Raw genomic sequence first — 23,296 nt, 5'->3', positions numbered from 1 at the left:
ACCCTACTGGAATCTATGATTTATTAAATGCGTATTTCCAGTGAAGATAACTTACACACATGAGTTATTTTCTTGATTTAAATTCATATTTATCTATTTCATAAACTGTGATATAACAGCTGGTTTGTAATTGATGCATTTACATCTGCATTTGAAAGGAGGTTTACTACATGGTGAGATACAGGAGGTTTGCAAAATTCTATTTCTGAAGATATATCTGTGTTTCTATTTGTAATTAAGATGTTTCTCAATAAAAATTATGCATGACATGCTTCTTTGGGGAAAAGTTTCAGAAATTAACTTGAAAAATAAACTACTTTGACTAAAGCCAAGTACCATCTAAATACAATAATTCAAATTGCATTAGGAGTCAAGATAACTATTCCGTGTTACTATTCAGTGTAATGAAAATTCACTTACCAGACCTATATTCAGCCAAAAGTCTGTAAAAAAATCAAGGAACTGTTAAAACATCACTAGTATGATAACGTAAAAACAAACAAACAAACAACTAGAAGAATCCAGGGAGGGATTTTTTTTTTACTCTTACCATCCTCACTAATCCTTGCACAAGATATGTCTCCTGGTGGATGTCATTCCCCAGCCTCAGGACCACACTGGAGAATGAAGTCAATCCTGAATGAGAAGCAGCAGTGTTGCATTTTATCATGTCATTGCTCTGCATCTGTCTTTAAAAGGAGGAGGGGCTTTCTTATACTTTTATTTTTATCTTAAAGTTATCTGGAGTTGAAAGTGGTTTGAGTCTGACTAATAGCCCTCAGACATTCCACCCTTAGACAAGTCTCCAAGGTGCCAACACAAGGTCAGGAGCTGCCAAGGGATTSCCCAGAGCTCCTTACTCTGTCATACCAGTGTACCAGCAACGGAGTGGGTTTTCACTTCAAGAGTGCCAGTCAAAGCTCCTTTGCCAAGGAACAGGTTGCAGGGGACAGGACTGGATATTATGGCATTCCCCTTGAAAGCAGGACAAAGACATTTTAAAAACTTACTTTGGAAATGATGTTTATTTTTTCCTGTTTTCTTTTCTTTTTTTTTTTTTTTTTTTTAGGAACAGATGCAATTTATGCAATGGAGGTTATGTGTGATAATAAAAATGTCTTTGGTGAAATACACCAAGTTGTTTGTCTAACAGCCTGGAACAGAGTGAATAGAGATCAAGAGGAAAAGGAATTTATCTTGTGCTCATCTATCAGTAGAAAGATTATAATTAATTATTATAACATGGATATCTAACAAGGTACAATGTGATCTATTCATGTCCCAGAGTGCAGCTAGAAATTGCCCATTAGAAAGCTTTTTGACTGTAGAAACTGAAAGGCGCAATAGGAAACACTTAGATTTAATATTGGGAATACACTAGGATAGGAATGTATATTTGAAAAAGCCACATTTATTTTAAGAAGTCATACTTATCACTTACACCTCAGAATAAAAATTACCAGAATCGATATAACTCATGTCAAAGATCATCCAACTGATAACAGCTGAAACATAGGTGCATTAAGCAGTATAGGGCTTAGCTCTCTGTGCTGTGATCTTTAGTCTCTAATTGTTGCTCCAAAACATCAATTCTACCAACATATGTAGATAAATGGCAACAACAGTTTTAGGATGTAAGTTTATATTCTCTTTAAGGGTAGTCTAGATGAGACAAGGCCTGGAAAACATGCTATTTCTGTGAAACTTCTATGAAATAGCATGTCAGTCAGCTTTCAATAATTCTGTAGAACATAAGACCAAGAGTGATGGTAAAAATTCATGAGAATGACATTTCTGAAGAACTGAAACCTGTCTTCAGATAAAAATGTAAATTTGAGGAAAAGAAAAAAAAAGAAAAAAAAGAAAATAAGGAAAAGCCTGAACAGACTTACTGCTACCTCACTGCTAACATGCAAGTGGAAACCAGTGATTTGTGGAATACACCATGCATCTAGCTGCTTTCATGGCTGTCCAGCCGTAAAGTACCTACACAGCAAAAGCATCCTGCTATATACTCACAACAATCTCCCATCTTTTTGAGACCTCAATACAGATAGCAGACTTCTTTAAAAAAAAAACCTCTTTTTAGCCACCCTGTTAAAATGTAATAATTTTATAATATCACAGAGACTCAGTGTGTCATTGCTCTGGTCTTCAGGGTAAAATTGATGGAGGAGGGGTCCACTTTAAGAGTTGCAAATCCTCACAGCAACTTATTCTGTATGTATTTCTACACCATTCCAGTCTCTTCACTTTCCAAACGTAGAATAGATCCTGCAGATCTGCATTACTGTTTGAAAGAAACCCAGCTGCATATTTCTCCTTTAAAAAGTGCCTGCTTTAGGGTCTTCACATCACAGTCTTGTCCACTGTCCATCTGTACTGAAAAATAGGTCTAAATATAGGTCAATCAATCTCTTTGGTAAAAACTGACGCAAAGAAATCAATTTAGATGACTGATGTCACTTATTCTATGGTGGTTCCTTTTTCCATCACGGCATACAAGCCTCTACAAAATAGTATCTAGTCATTTTTGTTCATCTCTGGCTTCATGCTGTTCAAATTTTCTCTTCGCTCTCCTTTTGGCATTCTGACTTGTCACTATTAACACTCCTTGATTTCAGTAGGTTGGTCTCACTATATTTGGCAAGACATTTGCTGAGATCACATAACTTTTATCTGCATGAGTAGGCTATTCAATTATAGTTATAAAAATATTTGTTTCTTCTTCCCTTCGTCCTTGTTTTGTTTGGGAACTGATGGGCTGATGCTGTAATGACAGCTGCCTCACTGAAGCTTGTTTCCCTCAGGGACTCTCTCTAAAGAAAGAGTTCAAAATCAGTATGCTTGTTTTGGTACGATCCCTCATAAGGTTACTAAACTTAACTGTATTTTGAAAATTATAATTTAAAGGTTAGTTATCCTGGTGTTTATAATCAACAATAAGTGCCCCAAAAGTCTGTTTGTAACTGGTAGAGTTTCTACTTCCTGACATCTACTGCAGTAAATGCATCCACGATTTATGAAGACATCTTTTACTTGCACTTACCTTCCTTTATATCATCAATAGCACAAAAATTACTCACGAATGCGTAAGACAGATYTCAGCTATTTATGGTAAAACAAGACTTGGTCAGTCCGGTGTTCCCAATTGCCTTTGACTTTGAAAACAATCCTTCTCCCAATTTTCCCCCACGCTTGAACATCTATACAGCAGTATAAACCAGTTCTAAACTCTGCAGTAGCAATTTTTTGAGAAACATTTCTAAGACTGGCTGATATGCTGTCAGAAGAAAAATGTTTGCTAGTGAGCTTTCTAGATAGGCAGCCAAAATAACAGCCAGACTCCAAGCAGAATAGTCTGTTAAAAGGGGGGAAAATAAATCATAATCAGAACTTCTGGCTGGTTATCACAGAAAGCTGTGTATCTCTCTGATCTTTCAATAGTGATTAACTAACTCTGCAAAAGAACAGCAAAATTAATTTGCATTTCTGATTCCTCTCAGAATGCTAACAAAAAACAAGATAAAATCTACTGAAATATTCACTAATGCCATATTTCTTCACAAGATATTCATGCATATGTAAGAAACAGTCACAAATACTTTAACTCCCTCTGGCTGGCTGAACCCTGGATGTTTTAACTACTGAGGAAAAAAAATACTAAAAAAAATGTTTGGGACAGTTTGGAATTAAGATCTAGAAAGTCACCAAGTTATGCTTTCTTCTACTCAGAACCCCAGAATTTGTTTAGAATTGCATTTTAAATTATGTTTCCTACTCTGTATTGTTTCTGCATTATTTTATGAAAGTCAGTAATAATCCAGACCATACAGAACTATTACTGGAATATTCAAATAGTACATTGTTGCAATATTCTTTATTCTAGTGCAAAAGAATATTCACTTTTCCACCGGATTGGGCTCCACATGTAAGGTAAACCTGGTGTAGCAGTCATACCACATTTCACTTAACTGAGGTCTGCCCAAGACGCATAATGMAAACATAATAGCAGCGTCTAACTATGGCTGCTACTATTATAGTTACATCCATAAGTCTCCTCTTCTGCTTAGGCGTTGTTCGTTAATGAGGTGAAGGTATGGATAAAAAGAGTCGATGCTGTCTCTCATTTTACTCACTGACATTCTTCACTGAAATGTAACTTCCTGCCCTACCGGGCTCCAGATTATGAATAATGTACATTCATCAGGGCAGCATGGGAAAGCATCACACCTTGAGACAACGCACAAGATTTATGGCACTAAAAATAGACATAGTCAATCAGTAGTTATCTGCATTACGATGGCACATGCAGAGGTTATACTTTTCATACATACTTCAGACTTCTTAAAAGCCTTTTCTAGGTGACGTTAATTAAATAATAGCACAACTAGGTTGAAGAAACTTAAGCTGTGAAACTTCAGCTTCAGTTCTGCATGGAGTAACTAACTCTAAATGGCTTCCCTTGTCATTCCTGTAGATAGCAAAATAACAAAACGAGTAGAGCCCAAGCCTGACAAACAAGTGGTCTGAGCTCCGCTTAGCAGAGAGCTACTGTGTGAATTGTCTCCTGTTGCCTTGACTGCTTTTCCACTTCCTAGAGAGATCCAGGAATTTCTATTCTAAAACTTTTCCTAGAAATATGTCAGTTCCCATACTTCTCATACCATTTATCATCAATAAAGATTTTACAATTCCATACTGCAAAGCAGGTCTCCTTGTTTGCTTTGTACAAGGATGACCAAGGTCATGATGMTAAAAGCATTAACTAGGGCCGTGCAAAATGCAGTTTACATACCTGACCCAAAAGAAGCCGTTAAATCAGAAGGCMCACATACCAGGTGACCTCTGGATTACTGGCTTCATCTTCTTTCTAAGAAGGTGAAGGCTTCATCCCTGTGAAAAATAAGAAAGTATTCATTTTCTTAAAAATAAAGAAAAACTATTCACACAACAGTAAAAGCAATTAATGGAGTGAAATGACTGTGATGGTGGAAGGGGAGAGGAGAATAGTTAGAACATATCAAATATTTTATATTTCAACAACACTGTAAAAACATAACCTAAAATGTGCATTCAAAATGCACATTTATGTAAATATATTAAGAAAATTATGAATGATTACAAACTTGGACACTTGGCTTATTTGATTTAGGTACATTTCAGAATAACCTTGAACCTAGCCCAAAAATCTTATTTAATTCAGAATTGATTGCTTATCCATAAAGCACATGTCTTTCAAATCTTTGAACATAATTTTAAAAGTAGTTAAGTGATTTCAGTGCCTAARTTCCCCTGATCTCCAAAGAAATTGGTATTTCTGATGCCTAAGTTGTTACAGAAGAAYATCATTAAGATCCATAAAGCTCCTAGGCCTTTTGAAAACATAACYGATTTACTGTAACTAAAATATATGTGATTAAGTGATTGTGCTCTTGGACTTTGCTTATCTCAAAGTCATTGCAATATGGAGCAAAAATATAGTACTGTTTCTGTACAGTACATAGGCATTACTATTGTTTCTGTTAACAAAATAACGTTTATTTTGACAGAAACTGGTGGGAAACTTGTGAATACTCAAATCTTACTGCCTACTCATTTCTCTGCTAAAAAACCTTGATAAGTCTGACAACATAATCAGCTCTGAGRACGCTGAGATGTTCTTAAAGCTCAACAAAATCCTTTCACCTCTGTTTGTCCTATCATATATCTATTTATCCTTCTTCTTCCCAGTAGTTTGAGGGGTGCGCTTTGTCTATTATTCCTAAAACTTTGGAGAGAGGTTGCTAAACAGGCAGATGGACCAGCTCTCTGAGGAAGGGCTGATCCCGAGCGCTTCTCCGTCCACCCTTACCCTGGGATCACCGAGAATGGGGCCATGACCGTGCCGAGGCTCCCAGCCCACGGYGATGCAGTCCAAGACCTTGAGGAGCTGCGGGGGCAGGAACCCATGGAGATGTACAGCACACCAAACACAGCTCCAGCAGYGCTGATGCACAACGGTGGGCGCCTCTTCCTCAAACAGAGGGACGGGGCTGCAGGCACAGAAATAGGCTGAAGACAGCAGTCCATGTCCAGTCTGTCTCAGCTCTAGCTCCTCTTTAAGGCATCATATCAAGGGTGTAAATTACCATCAGTGCTAATCAGAGTTACAGCAGCTGTGTTTATATCTCCCAAGAATTAAGGACAGATCACAGCCTTCTCAAAAGTTTTCATTGCCTGCTGACAAGATCATCCTCCAATAACATTATTTTCTATTTTTCCTTTTTCCCATTTAATCCCTCCTCCTCTCCCAAGTTAGCTCTTGCTCTTGAATAAAACACTATGAGAAGCACTTAGTTTTCTAAAGTGTCCTGTTCTTTCTGCCTAAAAGAGCTGTTTTTGTTTCAGCAGTGTCAGCTGCTGTTTGTACTATTCAGGCTTTCAGGATGGTTCAGCTCAGCAAAACCCACTCTGAAAAAGATGAAAAGAGATGTCTTACTCATTTAACAAATGTGAGCTAATGTGTAAAAGGAGTGCTGGCCCCTCTGCCTTTGAGAAAAAGTTATATGCTCTCAGCAAATCTCTAATGACATTAACAACTCTTACCAGTGCTTATTTGAACTGAAATATTCTGTCTTGTGCATTATACCTCTCCCCRTATTTTTTACAAAAAAAGAATTAAAGTGTCCATTTGCTAGTCTGTGATTGTGTTCCATGACTACTAGTCATTCACAGATTCACAGCTCTGTGCTGCAAAGTACCCGTGTTTTCAGTTCCTCTAYGATAGGTAGAAGGGAAGTTGCTAATCCACAGTCAAGCACCCTAAGATCTCATTTTCTGATGGCCTTCCTGCTACAAMGGGGTTTTTGAGCTACAAGGGGGATTCAGAGCAACAACAGAGGGTCTCACTCAGCAGCAGAAATGRATGAAAATGCAGATAAAACACAGGCAAAACACACATATTGATATTCTGTTGTTCCCTGTGCCACAGAAGTACTAAACTCAATAACTGAATGTTGCCCAGATTGTAACGCTCKGTCAAGTTAATGATTTTAACATAGTGACAAATCATTTTTGTTTCTAAGTAGATTGCAGAATAGAAAAATTTGACTGAAAATGAGAATAAAGTATTTTCAATCTTTCTTTGTATTTGAAGTAGATGASTATATTGATAGATCTTTCCCAAGTTTTCCACTGTCTACCAAAAAGCACATTCAGTTATTTTTTAACCAGTCCTGCCATTCCCAAACAAGTCATATCATTCTTTATATATCACCTATATCACCAGATTATGCAAAATATTCTTTTAAGAGTCRAGGAGGTACTCAGATTTGAATGCATCATTTCTGTGTTCTCAGAGAATGAAAACATGCTCATGAATGAACAGCCTCACAGCTGTATAAACAAATGGTGTTTTTCTCCTCGACTGCCTTCACTAGCATCCTCACAAATGACTTAAGCACCATCTTTCCTGAATTTCTGTACCATTCTGCATGTGCAGGCATACGCATATTGATGCTCTGTTGTTATCAGATGCTTACACTGCACAGCTTCTAATTACAGAATTGGACACTGATTAGATGATAGTCTGTCAAATTAATAAATTATAACTCAGGAGTTTCTAGCACCACAAAGCCCTGCTTATTTTTTAACTGATTTAGAGCGTAAGGATGTTAATGACTTCCTCATAGAAACAAAAAGTAATATTATTCCAGAAAGACACTTACAGATGGATATTTATGACACATTCAGGGGCTAATACAAAGTGGGTTGCTTCTTTTAGGTATAGCTTAGGTATTTTCTCTTTCATTTTCTGCCTGCTCCAAATAGAAATAGCCAAAATAAAACAAGAGGAGGCAAATGACTAAATGTCTGGAAGGACACAGATCCAAGTCCTTAATTACAATCAGTTGGATCAAGTCATAAGATGCTGAGCATTTCCTGTAATGGCAGCGAAGGAGAGCCGGAAGACATCCGGTACCTTGAAACTCTGCTGGACAGTTTTCTCTAAACTCAACAGAGCAGCAATTGGAATAACCTCTGCCAACAGTGCATGATCATATACTACTGCAGGTCAAGTTTGTCCTTATGAGAAAYAAAGCTAATGCTTTTCAAATCCTAACCTATATGGAACTGTGCAATTTTTACCCTTTTTTTTTTTATGTAGATTTATGCAAACTGCAAGAATCCTCTCCTTTCTGAATATAGAAAAGATTAGATTTTTAATTGCAACAGCTACAGCAGAAAACCATAAGTGCCTTCGATTAAGCTAAGYTTGAAATTAAGCACCATGAAAGAAATAATTTCAACATCACCTCTTCTTGGTATTAGCAAATAGAGCAAGGGAGAGGGGAAAAAAAAATCCRTGTAACACAGTAGACACAAGATGGATGGATGAATCAATCTTAAAATTAATGAACTGAAAGTCATTAAATACAAAATAAATAACCCCGTCTGTTTCTGGTATGATGGCCAATGGATCCATGAGCTAAACTCCCAGGACAACCAAACTCCAGTACCCTGAAGCAATTCCAAGACTGCAGCCATGAGTAAGTGCTTTCCAGGCCCCCACAGGCAAGAGCCTTTCCAGCCTTCCAAGACCTGTTCCCGAGTGTTAGCAACAGACAGTTTTTAAATTCTCCCATCCGCTCAGGCTTCGTATCTGCAGCTTGGAGTGGCAATATGTTCAGGACAATTATATCTCTGATGCTACGTTATTATTGAATCAGTTTTCCAATTTGGGTGTGTGATTCTTTATTTTCATCTTTGAATGTACAGTAGAATAGAGTATATCCAGAATCCTCAGGTTCAAATTCCATGTAATTCTATAGGTTTACTATTTTATAAATAGAAGTGTACTTAGAATTGTATGAATATTCATATTAACAAATAGTTGAAAGTCAGATGAAGGGGAAATTAAGATGGGATATAAGCTTTTAAACACATTAACTGTAGCCAGATGACTGAAAACAGAATCATCCCAATACAATATCATACCATACATTTCCAAAGCATGCCTGGCTGGTTATCTGACATGATAAGTTTAATATGTTTTATTGCTGCAGAAGTGGGAGCATTTCTTTAAAGCCTGACGGAGCGTCAGTCCACAGCCACAGCATTTGCTGCAGCATTCAGCYTGTTGTAGGACTGTGCTCCCAGACCTCGGCTTTCACTGAAGCCCCAGTGCACTCACACCAGACACTCCCAGAGCCGCACAGTCAGAGAAATATCACAAAGGTGAACTACTAAATGCCCTGAGCTTTTCCTAAAACAAGATCATTATCATTTTGGGGGGATTTTTTTAATCACTTGTGAGGGAGATATGGAAGATGTAAATGTGATTTTTACATCCTCTYAATACAAAATTGGATTTTTCTCTTGGTATTTCAGTTGCAGCATTGTCTATCTCCTGCAGTATCCCACATTAAAAAAAATCGTTCAAAAAAAAAAAAAACATATGCAATGTGTGGTTTGCTTCAGTGACTGTGACCTTTCAAAAATATTCAAGCTGGTATTCAATTTAATAACATTTCAACAGCAAATACATTTTAATGCACAGAGGACCATTCTCAAAGTTCACAAAACTGTTTGCATAGATGAAGGAAGGAGCTGAAAGACAGTAATAGAAGGAAATAGCTGCAGGATCCTCTTAGATACGAGAAGAATTTGAAATTAGCAAGTTTGCTCATACACAGTCTGACAACACATGCTTCTGATCACCCCAGCTCCAAAGCAGCACCTCATAGTAACCAGGTTCAAAGCTCACATAAATCAGCAGGAAACCTTCCATTACTTCAGTGAGGTTTGAATCAAATCCTTCACATTTCTGTTGTTACACATTTTCCTGTGACAGCACTGCAGAGCAGAATCAGAGCTTTTATAGAAAGGACAGGCACCTCCCAAGGAGGTACATGAAGACACCAGAATACAGGAGAGATTATGCCCAGCTCTTGCCCTGATTCAGAACCATGCTGTAGTTCACTTGTGCTTTGACAACTCACAGTCAATAAAAGAAGTGGCAGGTACACCCCAGACCCGCTACAAGTTGAACAGAGAAGGTATCGGGGATTTATCTACCTGCAGGCGAGCTTCATGAGATTTAATTAGACATATATTCTGTGTTTATGGATCCCCTCCCCCCCCAAAAAAAAGTCTGGTTTCTGGGAATGCACTTATCCTTCTGAAGATTATTTAAATCATCTGAATTCATTTATTTCATATTGCAGACCCCATTGTTTATTATCATTTCATAATCTAGATCACATGTTCTGGTTTTTCTCCTACTGGTAACAAAACTGCCGATCAAGAGCCTGAAAGCGAGAAAAAAACAACAAATACCAAAAAAGTTTTCAAAGAGTTTTTAAGGTTTATATTTTTCAAAATTTCAGGACCTGTAAAAATTCCCACGAGTCACTGAAGCTTGCTTAAATATTTAGATGMAGCATGACCCCAAAGGCAGGTCACTATCATTTCAGTCAAAATGTCTGCTGTTCTTTTGTATGTGTCCTGTGGGTCTTTTGGTTACTTTTAAAAGCCTAAAAGTCAAAGCCTGCATAGCAACAGTACACTGATTTATGCTGTCAATCAACTGCCTGAACATCAGCATCAAGCGCCGCCTGAGCTGCCTCAGGGAAATCCCACACACCTGCACAAGCGCGTGCGACTGGAGCAACCCAGGGCATCTCAAGTTGCTCTTGGTTAAGTCAACTAAATTAAGTCTATCGTATTAAAGGCCTTCCCACTTGCTTCCTTTGGTGCGACCATGTGCAAGTGAGGTGTCCCCCACCGTCTGTCCCTCGTTTGCTAAAGGAGCTCTGCTCCATTCCCACTAAGAGAGATCCCTCAGTCACAACACCAGTCTGCAGACAGGCTCCAGTAGCTCAGCTGGAAACATACTCTGAGTATGTTGTCTTGAGTAGCAGATCCTCAAATAAAAACGTCCAAAATACTCCTTTATTGGAACACATCATCTCTGAGGAGGTATCCACAAAGGGGGGTGGGGTGGGGAATGGCTACGAAAGCCAAGGTCAGAGCTTGCCATTGTATCAAAAACAGCTGCTTCAAACACAGAAGGAAATGACAAGTTAGACACCTCACTGATGGCACCTCATCGGACACAAGCTCTGGCAGCAGCTTGCCCCAGGGTCTGAGCAGCACCTTCTCCTCCAGGTGCTGCCAGTCAAACACTCCCATGTCAAGGACATGGAGGACACACAGGTTCAGCCCCACCACCTTGCAAAGTCATACAACRGAGATAACCAGGTGAAAAAGAGCAGCTCTTGGCAGAGAAATATTCTTTCCCCCTCAGCACCTCATCCTCCAGCRGTGGTCCCAATGTGACCCCCTCAGCCTGCAGAAAAGGGGTCACAGTGCTGAGCTCCAGGTGTGGGCCTGGGACCAGCACCTGGGCCAGGGGAGCCATGGGCCAAGTGAGAGATTTCTCCCTCCCTGCAAGAAGCTCTGGTTTACACACACTTTTTCTTTCAGATGGCAAATTCCACATAGCCAGAGGTAGATAAGGGGTGTTGGTATCTTGCAGGCATCAATATTTTCAAGCCCRTTACATCCAGCTGGCATATATGCATTCACTGAACATGTACTCAGTTAAGTTGTTTTTTTTAATTCCCAGTTCAGTTCACCATCCCTTTTTGTAGAGCCCAGAGATGACTCTCTTAAGATGGACTGCTGAGTGAAAAGCACTCAGCTTTTAGTGTTTTTTCTAAATCAGTTCCCACCCTCCCTCTGCTGACATCCCTCATCAGTTAAGCGGCTTTTGCTAACACAACAAATCATTTATGTTCAATGCAGCTGTTCTGAAGGCAAAGATCCCAGCTGAAGCCATCAAATTCCACTTTAGACAAAAAGTCTGTGGTTGTAGTCTGATGGTCACAAGATGAAACACAAAGTAGAATTTCCTTTTTTGGGRGGACTCAGCCAAAAGCCCTCAAATCCCATTACCCCACATCTCCCTGTACTTCAAGCACAGGCAGGAGAAGGCAGTTTGCTAAGCAGCATATGGTATATCAGCACTGGTCACATCAGTGCACCGGGCATCAGTGGGTTGCTTCTGCATCTTTGGTGCTGCCAGCACCGACACCAGTTTAGCTAGCTCAAGGTCTCCTCCCAGAGGGAATAAAACCCTTTGAGAGCTTGGGTCTATCATTAGCAGTATCTAAACTGAGGCATCTTCAGTAAAAGAGTGACTAAGATAACAGTCTCCATTAAATATTGTCAGTTTTGGACTTCATTTACCCCTTTGGCAAAATAAACCACACATAATTGAAATACCATGAGATCCTTTCTGTTTTTCTAGGCTTTTGAGAGAAAAAGCTGGGGGAGGGTGTTTTTTGTTATTTTTTAGTTTATTTTTTAGGCTTAGTGGCATGATACTGGTTGAATCTCTCCAGCTGAACAATTGCTGTTTTTATGGATGTTGTTGATCTTTTTCTGCCATTACATTATTTAAACATTCTCTCACAGATAAAGGCACTCAGGCTAAATGATTTAAAATATCTATAAAACAAAAGTCCTTTAAAACACTACTGGTGAGGGGAAAGTTTTATAATAACTGCTTCGGATTTAACTTCAAAAGTGGTTACTCTTACTGATACTCTGTTTATGCATACAGACATAAGAATTTATGTATAAAGAGTGAACTTCAGGGAAAAAATACTAATGAAAGATTGGTAAGTATTGTAGAAATTATTCAYTGAAGCTTTTGAAAGCATAGTTCTGTTCCCTTTTGACGATATTTTGAAAATTCAGAAGTTACAACACCRCAAAAAAGGGCTAGGAGATACTGCTCTTTAGGCGAACGGCAAGATAGTTCCAGTCCGCTCTTCATCACACAAGACAGGAGAGTGTTTTCCTGCACTTTCATGCGTGAAACCCTGACTATTCTTTATTGGATATAGATTTGATTGTCTGGTATCTCTTAGCACCTAAAAAAAATAACAAAATATACTTGTTCTGAAGAACATGTTATGGTTCTTCACAGGGACTGACTCAATGACCAATGCAGCTATGTTTTTACTTATTTCATGAATATTTCATAGGTTAAAAAAAAAAAAAAAAAAACTTTAAGTCTTTGCTTTTGTTTTCCTAAAATGGAACGAGCGGGTGTGCAATCACTGACAGTAAGCGCAGATTGCTGGCAAAACAGCAAACTGGTTCCTTGGAAAACTGGCCAGAACACCTACGACGTTTCTTCCTCCATGGAATAATTTTGTCTCAATGTCATGTTTTATTCTGTTATGTGCAGGCTACCTACCAGCATCTGTCCTGGATAGAGTCTTAGTAGTACCTACATAGAAACGGCTCTAGGAGGGAAGCTAACAGTCTGAATTTACAGAGCAACCAAGCAAAAACAAAACAGACAATTTCTTCACACAAGAAGCAGTTAAACTGCAGGATTCTAACATAGGATGCTATGAACCTGAAGAGCTGTGTTCAAAAGSAGCTTGGATAAATCAGACTTGAGGAATACTAGAGAAAGATTCTGGTATAAACACAAATAAACCTCATCAGGCCCCAAACTTCACTGGATGCCAGTAAAGCACTTCAGGGAATTATCAAGATTATCCTGCAGTTATACTGGTCCCTATCTATCTGGGGCTGCCTATTGAGGGAGATCTGTTCCTGTACCACAGAAACTTTCAGTCTCGGTAAGGACAGCCCTTTTGGTGTTCTCAGGTACTACTTCCCTGTGCTGGTACTCTAACCATATAGTAATGTATTAAGAAGGCAACCCTGATATAGCAGGAGTATGATGGAAATAAACTGAGTCTCTAAGGGAGCTTAAATTTCCAGTTTAGTTACTATGCCATAACTTCTGCAAGCAGACAAGTCCTACAACAGAACAAACTTCTCTGACGAAACACTTTGTTTCCCAGAAAACACAAAACAAAATAAAACCTCTTGAAATACATTTCTCATAGCACCAGGAGCCCATAGATAAAGAACATCCCAAATCCTTTATACCACAATCATCTTCCCACAGCTATTTATTTATTGGCTGGAACTACCCAGATAGCCTTTCAGAGCTTTGGCAGTAAGTTACAAATATTTATTGATTTAGCTTTCCAATAGACTTGTGTTCAGCCTGGTATCTAGCATGATGGTACATATTACCTCTTAAATCATGACAGAAAAGTAAAGGATTTCTGCCAAACTAGTTTATCGTTATTCTCTTTCCCCGATGGCTATCAATACCACTGAGATCTACACGCAGGCCCGCTGCAAAGGGATTGATTTTACCTCACATGGTGAGATTAGCCAGTGCTTTCCTGATAGGGCTGCTCTTCCCCCAGTGCCGTGCTAAGAATACAGCATCTCTTCACCCTAGTCCAACTAAATATTTATAATCAACATTCTTCCTGCAAACTTAACACAACAGAAGCAGCCATTAAAGGGAGAGGTACAAATCAGCAAGGCTACCAAGTGACTTCCCACGCAGTTCATCTTGTTAATCCTCTAGCCGTGTGCTTGCTTTGTTTGGAGTCCAAAGTCACCATAGCAAGAGACTGTCAGAGCTAGCTTCATAAACACCTGTTGTATTTGAAAAAAGTTAGACTTAAAGAAGAGATGGCAGTGGTTATACTTTTTTCCCCTATTTACAGATCCAAGATGAACAGACTTCATGAAAATTTTCTTTTAAATTATTAAACATTCACTGATACGATTTCACTATACTRATACAGTCATCACACTGCAGTAGACACTCTCCACACAGTATATGCGTATGAAGCAGATCTAACTGTGAGCTAAATCTGATAGTTGATATTCCCTGAAGTTTTGTTCGTGTAAGTTTAGGCTCATCAACTGTAGGTGTCACAGGCTTAAGATTTTTAAAAGATTCCAAACAGCCCGTAACTAAACTGGCCAAATAAATTGTTGTCATTTTGAGTTCAATTCACCATCCTCCTGCACTAGAATAAATTGTTTTTGGCAATAACTGATCTACCTTCTCCTCTTATTTCAGTCAAACCTCGCAGAACAAAGAATTTAAAGCTTTAGAGTATTCATGTTTAATAGTAAATGGTCTTTAAAAAAATACACGTTTCAAAAGCACTGAAAACCCAACAAATAACAAATCAGTTGCAATAAATATTTTTCTATAACACTAGAACTGCCATAATACAGAGCATAGGGGAAAAGCACTTCTGTAAAGAGCTATACAGAATTTCAGTATTTTTTTTTATGATAAGGATACAGGTTTTAATAGGGAAATTAATAAACTGAAGAAGTTAAACTTTCCTCTCCAGAACAGTAAACCAGAGGTGGGTATTTGAGATGATCCAAGTAGAAATGGAGCTGTTTCCCAGGTACAATGTAGAACCATTCAGTTCACCTTTGTTTTTAGTGATATTCTATATCACTGAAGATACCTTCAGAGAACATGACCCAATCTAAAAAAAAAAAAAAAAAAAAAAAAAAAAAGCTATCCCTGTTCAAGCAGATTATACAGTGCATTGTATCTTATAGGGGAGAGGTGCAAATGAAGTCACAACAGAAGATATGTACAAAGGATTCATTTCTCCTTTTGACCTTAATTTTTATATACCAGGTTTTTAATATGCCAGTTGCCTGTCTTGTTTCAGGTAGTTCAGTCACTGAAAAACACCAGTTTTTAATCCTGCTTTTTTCACTAATCTTTTTGTAACCTAACAGGAGTGCTGTTGCAATAGCTCCTTTAGAGAATCTAAAAAGGATGCTGTAGAAACTCAGTTTCTTGGAGAGCTAGAGCTTATTCCCTTTYCAAAGCCTAATGGAGATATACTCACAAAAGGTACAAGATAAACCCAGCATAGCAAAGCCTGCAGAACTCTGACAAAACTTTTACTCCTCCAATTCCAGTTCAAGATCATAAAATAACACAGAAATTCTTGAATCAAAACTAACTAACCAAGATAACACAGAGTCAGTTTAAGGGCTTATGAYCTCCCCCCATTGGTTTATAGCTTTATCGAGAAGTCATATTTGGCAGTTCTGGCCTCTTCTACTTCCTTCTGTTGGATTTGCCTCATTTGTCAAGATGCCCAACAAAACTAAGTCCAATGTTTGAGTCCTTCTGTTACAACTTGAATCAGACAGAAACCSCAGGATAAGGAAGAAACCTCTATTTCTTAACCTAAAAAGCAAAAAAAAGTTTGTAGTTCTGCAAGAAAGCACGTTATGGATTTCTGTTTACAGATTATTGTCAGCTTGTTATCCAAACTGTTGCAGAGCTGATGTCTCTTCCTACAAGGAGCCAGCTACACAYACGGAAAAATGTGCAATAATCAATCAAAACTTATCAGAAGGGCTTTTTTTCCCTCTTGATACTGAGTTCTGTCCCCTTTCCAAGCTAATTCAACAATCTATCATTTGTCATTGTTCATAGCATCTGGTAATTCAGCGTATGCCATATTTTTTATATATATATATATATATATATATGTATATAAAAAGAAGGAGGTCACGTAATAACTTTGTTTTGATTGTGATTGCATCTCTTATGTCTGCTTACCAGAGCAAGAAAATAATAGAGCTAATAGAGCACATACAGGATGATAGTCCCTATTTCAGGCAAACATGCAAGATGTTGTTAGTGTGGAGAATGCTGAGCACAAAGGGCAACAACCCCCACTGGGACAGGGAGAAAATATTGTAGTATAAGTAACTGGTAGAAGAAGATTTTATTTCACATCTGTATTCAGAGATAAAATTAGGCCACTGGTTCTCGGAGTGACATTTTAAATATAGCTTAGGTCAAGATGAGTTTCCTGGTCTTCTTCATTTACTGCTGCTCCTCAAGAGTCAAATCCTTCTCTCCACGCTGTGGCCTCCAGTTCTTTTCCCAATTTCAAAGCTGTTTTCCTCCAGTCAAGAAATAAAAATGACAGATTGTGACTTATGTAATCACAGCAGCTCATCAATGCTCAAACTCATGGCATCAGTTAATCACAAAAYTGCTGGCAACAGCAACACAGAGGGGAACAAAATCCACTCTTCAATAGAAAATTAAGTCACATAAATTAAAGAGAAAAAAAAAAAGATGAAATCACAACCTGCTTGTAGACATTTTATGAGCAAACTTAAGCTCAATAATTCTGTAGATATTGACTTAATACTGCTTCTATGCAAGTAGATATAACTTTACATCAAAGTTTTGAGAGAAACAATAAACCACCACATTAAAAATCAAGACAACAGCATATCAGCTCTTCTCTGTGTGCATGAGAACCATGTCCTATTTAGGTGTTAAGTGGATTAACTTACATTGCCATAGCAGATGAAATCAAGTTCGCCTGGTTGGATTTAATCTTCATTCTATTTATTATACTTCATAGTTTCCATTAACTCTGAAAAGCGTTCAAGCTATATAGGAACTTCAGTCTAAATGGAAAAATCGTGATCTGTAAGCCTCAAAAATAGTGGTTAGACTAGTCAGTCTGGCAGTGAATGCTCATGGTCAAATATCTGATCTGACTATTTTGAAATACCGATCTAAAGACGTATTGTCTCTCCAGAAGTGTGTTCCAAACACCAGCCTCAGGAAGTTTATTCTTTATTTTGCTAGAGAAGTTCCAGTTTGCATAACTGATTCACTGAGCTAGATATAACCTATGCCTTCTGCATCTGAAACAGGTACTTAGGCCACCATATCCTGTTCTTTGCCTTAGTATTTAATTGTCAGTATCAGATAGAGAGTAACACATCAATAGATGGTCTCCAGCATAGGCTCTACTATCCACCTGGACGTGGATATGAACTAAAGGCCTCCAAAAATGGTGACTAAGATTTCAGACTGGGAACTTTCCAGTCCTGCAGTTCATTTTCTTGGAGTTTCTCAACTTGACATCATCAGTTCAACAGCTATTAGCTATCCCCCTTTAAGGTAAGCATGCAGGGGAGCTGATGGTATGCTCAGAGTAGTTACAAATACCATAATATTTAAGAAATTTACTTAGGGTAACAAATCAGTAACAGTTCACGGCCTGCRTGCTTGTTTTGTAGAAATAAATAAATAAAATCATGCTGCTTTAACAGTCAGCCCCTAAAACTTTAGAAATATTTTATTGCAATCGAGGCCTACTTAATGCTACAAACCTTCCTGTCATGCCCTCAGTTTGGCACACATCAAATACATTACGAAATGACTGTACAAGTACTGGTGAAAAGGTTACTGAGTGATGTTAATAGGACATCACAATAGTTAAATCAGAAAGACGGGAACTGTTCAAACAAGAAAAATAACTGGGGAAAAAAGGTTGAGACAACGGAAGTGATTTTCCATATTAACTTCAAGGTAGCAAAAATACCAGAGAAATGGTGTAATACAGTAAGGAATAATACTCAAAAGACTTAGCATGTTTAAGAGGAAAGTGAAAATCAACGTRGTTGACCGTATAAATCTTAGGATGCAAGAGAATAACACAAATTCAAGACAAGGGAGCATAAGCGCATTGTGCCCTTACAGGGTGGTTCGGTTTGTGTGAAAAAGAAGTCAAAACAGCAGACACTGTCACAAAATAATTATGAAGTAGAATAGCTTTTAGAAAAGCTGTTTTTCTCCTCTACAAAAGCATATAAAAATACTGCAAACAGCTTAATTAAGGATTTTTTTTATTATTTTAGATATAACACTGCGGCCTTCCCCAGAAGGTACAAGTCTTCCCTACCAAGGGCACCAGAAATACGGCACATCAATGTAGCAATCAAAGCACCAGCTATCCACTAGCTAAATAGTTCTGTAAATGCCCTTAAAGCAGCCCGTGTTCTCAGCTCACACAGTGCTCTCTTCCCCTCTTTAGTTTCTCTTCTCTGTTTCGACCTTCGTGGAGTCTCCTTCTCTGGAGATCTTCAAGGCCCGCCTGGATGCAGTCCTGTCTAACATGCTCTAGGTGACCCTGCTGAGCRGGKAGGTTGGACTAGATGATCYCCAGASGTCCCTTCCAACCTTACTGATTCTGTGACTCTGTGAGGATTCTCTTTTCACTCTTCCTTCCCCTTATTCTTCATCCACTTYGCTCTTCTCGTTCATCTCCCATTTCCTTTTTCTCTTCCTTCATTTTAATCCCTTTTGCTTCCCCTTTGCTTTCCCAGCCGAAATGCAGTTTGTTCTCACGGAGGCACAGCTGGCTATAAAAACGTATCAGAACCAGCAAAGCAAAGGCAAGCAGCACCTCGGGAGAGCTGCAGTTAGCAATTGCCAAGTATTTTCAGCTCCTGTGCTTGCCCTGGCAGACGAGCCCTGGGAGCAGACGTCCTCAGTCCTGCCCCTTCCACAGGCTCTCCGTCATCGCCAGACCGCAAACCGGAGCCCGTCTGGGCTGCAAACCGGTGCTGGGCCGCRGCTGCCCCGGGCAGGCGTCGCTGCACCCAGCTGGGCACCGCGGCCGGGGCCGGCGGCCGCCCCACAGCGGGGCTGCGCCCCGTGACAGCGCGGGGGACGCCTCACAGAGGCCGGGCCCCACGCCGGGACAGGGACGGGGCCAGGCACCGACAGACACTGGCTCCCTGCCGGGCTCTCGAGCGCGCGTAGGAGCACTCGCCAGCCCCGCGTGCCCTCCCCGTCCTGCCCCTTGGGGGCTGCAGCTCCTGCCCCCTCACTGCCCGCCCTCCCGGCCATGGTTGTGGTGGGGACGGTCCTCGTCCTGGCCCTGCTGGGCTGGGGCCTGCAGCCGCCGGCGGTCGGCGACCAGAGCGACCAGGACGCGCAGCAGCGGCTGCAGCAGGAGGGGGAGCGCGGGCGGCAGGAGCCGCCGAGCCCGCTCCTCGGCGTAGACGTGCTCTTCGTCGCCTGGGAAGTGGCGCTCTTCGCGCCCTTGGCCGGAGCCCTCGTGCTGCTCCTGGGGCTCTTCCGCAAGGCCACGCGCCAGGACTCCGAYGACAGCAGCGGCGACGAGAGCACCTCCAGCAGCGAGGAGGAGGAGGAAGACCCCGCCGAGCAGTGGGGGCACAGAAGGTTCCTGGAGCACATCAACCCGTGGACAGCTCAGCGTCTGGCCAGAAGGAGCAAGGTGGTAGAGGCGCTGGTGGGCGACCTCGTCCACGCCTGCCAGCTCCTCACCTCAAAGACTCTTCTGCCACGGCTGCAGCCCTGCATCGGGGTGGGCAGCGCCTTTGAAGGCTGGAGCCCCGGCCGCGACGCCACTGTCTACAGCCTGCTCGTGCCCCTGAAGCCACCAACGGGGTACTCCTTCCACCTGGAGCTGGGCACCGGCGGGGAGCTGCCGGCCAGGCACGGCCATGTTCGCGTGCAGCTGCAGTGYGTGTGCCAGAGGCAGCGGCTGCTGGGGGACGCGCTGTGCTTCCTGCACCACCCCGAGGCTCAGCGGGGCAGGCATGAGGGCCCCGACTTCCTGCAGCACCTCTGCACGCACTCCTACCTGGACGTGGGGAAAACCACCTGCTGGCTCCAGCTGCTGGTGATGAACGCCTGGCTGCTGCTGCCGGCCTCGCACCGCTGCAAGCTGAGGCTGCTGCCCTCCGCCCGCTCCTGCAAGCTCCGGCTGGAAACCCCCTCCGGCATGCCCCTGTTCATCGACATCGTGCTTGGCGTGCAGCAAGGCCACTCGGGGATTTACCTCACCGGCCAGGAGGCAGAGGCTGGCCTCACCAGCAGCACCACGTGGCTGGAGAGCTGCGCCGTTCCCGAGGTGCTCTTCTTCGGGCTCGTGGCCAGGCAGGCCCCCCGGGACACCTGCTACCTGGAGTGTCTGCAGCTCTTCGCCCGTCTCCTCAGGGGCAACAGCTTTTCCAGCTACTGCTTGAAAACAGTGGTGATGCACCTCCTCACAGCCATCCCGCTGACCAGCTGGCGCAGGGCAGAGGTGCTGGAGCGGCTCAATGATGTCCTGCACTACCTGCACCACTGCCTGGAGCAGAAGCAGCTTCACCACTTCCTCCTAGGCAACGACAGGGTGCCCGTGCAGCTCCTGCTGCCCACGGCCTTCCGAACGGCCAGCCCGCTCAACCTCTTCCAGCACCTGGTGCAGGACCCACCTGCCCACGCTCAGGCACTGCGTGACTTTGAGGAGCTGCAAGATCGGCTCTGGAGCCTCTTGGAATGACCTGGAGAGAGGGTTCTGGAAAGTCAGCAAGAGCACATGTGGGGGCAACCTACCCCATCCCGCTGAAGACACCGTCGCACAGAGGCATGCCGCAGAGGCTCCCAGGATCACCACGGCAGCCACTGCCAATCCTCTGCAAGACATTCGGATCCCCACAGCAGCACCGACCCCAATAAACTCACCTCTCTGCACAAGCACTCTGCCTGYGAGCGTCTGGGCAGCACTGCGTGGGCACCGCRGGCCCCATCGCACCATGGGGATACACGCCAAGATTTCCTCAGGCCTGGGAGGTGATTGGAAATCACAGAGCACAAACACCAGCCCACACMATTGCCCCAGATCCCACACAGCTGTTTGACAGGAGCTAGTGCACCCCACACGGGACATTTCTGGGGTTCAGCAAGGGTACACTTCACATGCTGAGCCGGCAGAAACAGGGCACCCATGCCAGGGGTAGCACGGCCACCAACGTTAAAGCTTTGCAGATGTCCTGCTCTCAAAGCAGGCATGCGCACAGTGCATGACAGCTCGCTGTGGGGCTGGCCTCACTGCAGGTGTGCAACACAAGTGCACACATCTTTGTACCTGGGACACTGCCAACAGGAATACAGCCCTCATGTTGGAGCAGACTCGCAAGCTGTTGCATAGTCATCACCTCCAAAGAGCTGCACATGCCCAAGCATTGGAGAAGCCCAGTTCACTCCTGCAAAGACCAGCTAAGTCTCTCGACAGCTGCCACCGCAGGCCTTCACGGCCTGCAGCCTGACCTCCACGCCACAAAAGCTGCTTTTCCTCCAAAAGGCTGGAGCTCTACCACACATCACCTTGGCCTGCTCAGCCAACTAACCAGTTCTGTGTCCATCAGCCAGGGTCTCTGGGGTTTAGGGTCTCTCAGGGAGCCAYGCCCTCACCACACTGACTCTTCCCTCTTGCCATAGCACACCCAGCAGGGCCTAGCTTGTGCTTGCCACCCTTCCCAGCACAAGCCTTTTGCTGGGCAGAAGCAACATGACCTTCACCCACCTGCAAAGGCATAGCAAGATGCCAATACCAGCTACCAGCACAAGCACGGGCTGCAGCTACAGGCGCAAGCACTCMCTGCCAGTCTGCCAAAGCAGCCCCGGCCAGGCTTGCACAGCCAACCTGCTTTCCAGACTAGTGGCCACCTTCACAATCTTCTCAGGTCAACCACCAGCACTCTGTGCCCTCAGCGCTGGCCTGTGTGCTGCAACCCAGGTGCTTGGGGCAAAGCTCCCACCTGTGTTGTACCAGACAGGCTTCAGGCACCGTGGGCTGCCGTGCCATTTCAGGCATCCCTTGGCACACGTCCCTGGGCAGTGGCCAGACTTCCCTACAGTCCCTCCTGTGAGGCATGGCTTCGGCAGGCCCACAGTGCTGCCTCTGGGGCTCAGCATCACTGGCAGATAACCCCCTACTCCCCAAAGCAGCCCCACCTCAGCCCTATGCCCTCTCAGTCGGCAACCACGGTCCCCATGCAGCAGGGTCTCCACAGTTCACCACTTCTCCCAAAGCACAAGACAGTGCCCAGGGAGCTCCTCCAGCCACTGGCCTGCCCAATGGCTGGACCCTTCTATCTCTGCCACAGGCATGCAAGTCCTGCTTAAGGTGTGGAGGAAATCTTTCAGGTGGAGCTGCAGCTTCATCATGCACCTGTACCTTAAGCAGTGACCACAGATATCCRGCCGTGCAGCAGCAGATGCAGCAGCARCTGAGGCASGAGATGGCTCAGCTGCAGCAGGTTTTCTTAGACATGACCTAAGGTGCAAGCAGGAGTGCCAAGACAGACGTGGTCTTCACTGTGTGGGACAGATGGCCGTCCAGGGCCTTTGCTGGAGTTCTCCTGCTACTCTYTGGGCTCTGCTGGCTGGCCAGCAAGCAGCATCATGACATCCACTCTAGCTGGGAACACGGCATCTCTTGCAGCGATGAGGAGCAGGAAGATGTCCAGGCACCCTGTACCTACTAGCCAGGCAGCCRGCTAGCCAGATGCTCCATTTCCAGGCATGTGCCCCAAGCCCCCTGACGAGCCATACGGCACACCAAAGCCTTTCCATTACACTCTGCCTTTCAATAGTCAACGGTTGCCTGGGCACGGCATCCAGTATGAAAATGTGGTATTAGCAGCATGAGGATGTGGACGAGAGATGCTTTCCCCAGACTGCAGAGGGCAGTTCTCCGAGCACTTCCCTGCAGCAATGGCCATTTACTGCTCTTTGCCCATGTCACGGAYGTGATAC

At 42.8% G+C, this 23,296-nt stretch overlaps 1 protein-coding gene across 1 annotated transcript; it reads left to right on the top strand.

The window, feature by feature from the left end:
- The first annotated feature begins 19,592 nt into the window (after positions 1–19,592).
- LOC146591065 (inositol 1,4,5-trisphosphate receptor-interacting protein-like 1) lies at positions 19,593–21,038 on the top strand. Its single transcript, XM_085313530.1, has one exon. It carries the CDS (start codon positions 19,593–19,595, stop codon positions 21,036–21,038), a length of 1,446 nt encoding a protein of 481 aa, XP_085169656.1.
- The last annotated feature ends 2,258 nt before the right edge of the window (positions 21,039–23,296 follow it).

Source organism: Rhea americana, unplaced genomic scaffold, assembly GCF_003343005.1.
Source record: "Rhea americana isolate MKP2758 unplaced genomic scaffold, rheAme1 scaffold_39, whole genome shotgun sequence".
Taxonomy (NCBI): domain Eukaryota; kingdom Metazoa; phylum Chordata; class Aves; order Rheiformes; family Rheidae; genus Rhea; species Rhea americana.
Note: the sequence above shows the minus strand (reverse complement) of the source record. Positions and strands in the feature narration are given on the sequence as shown.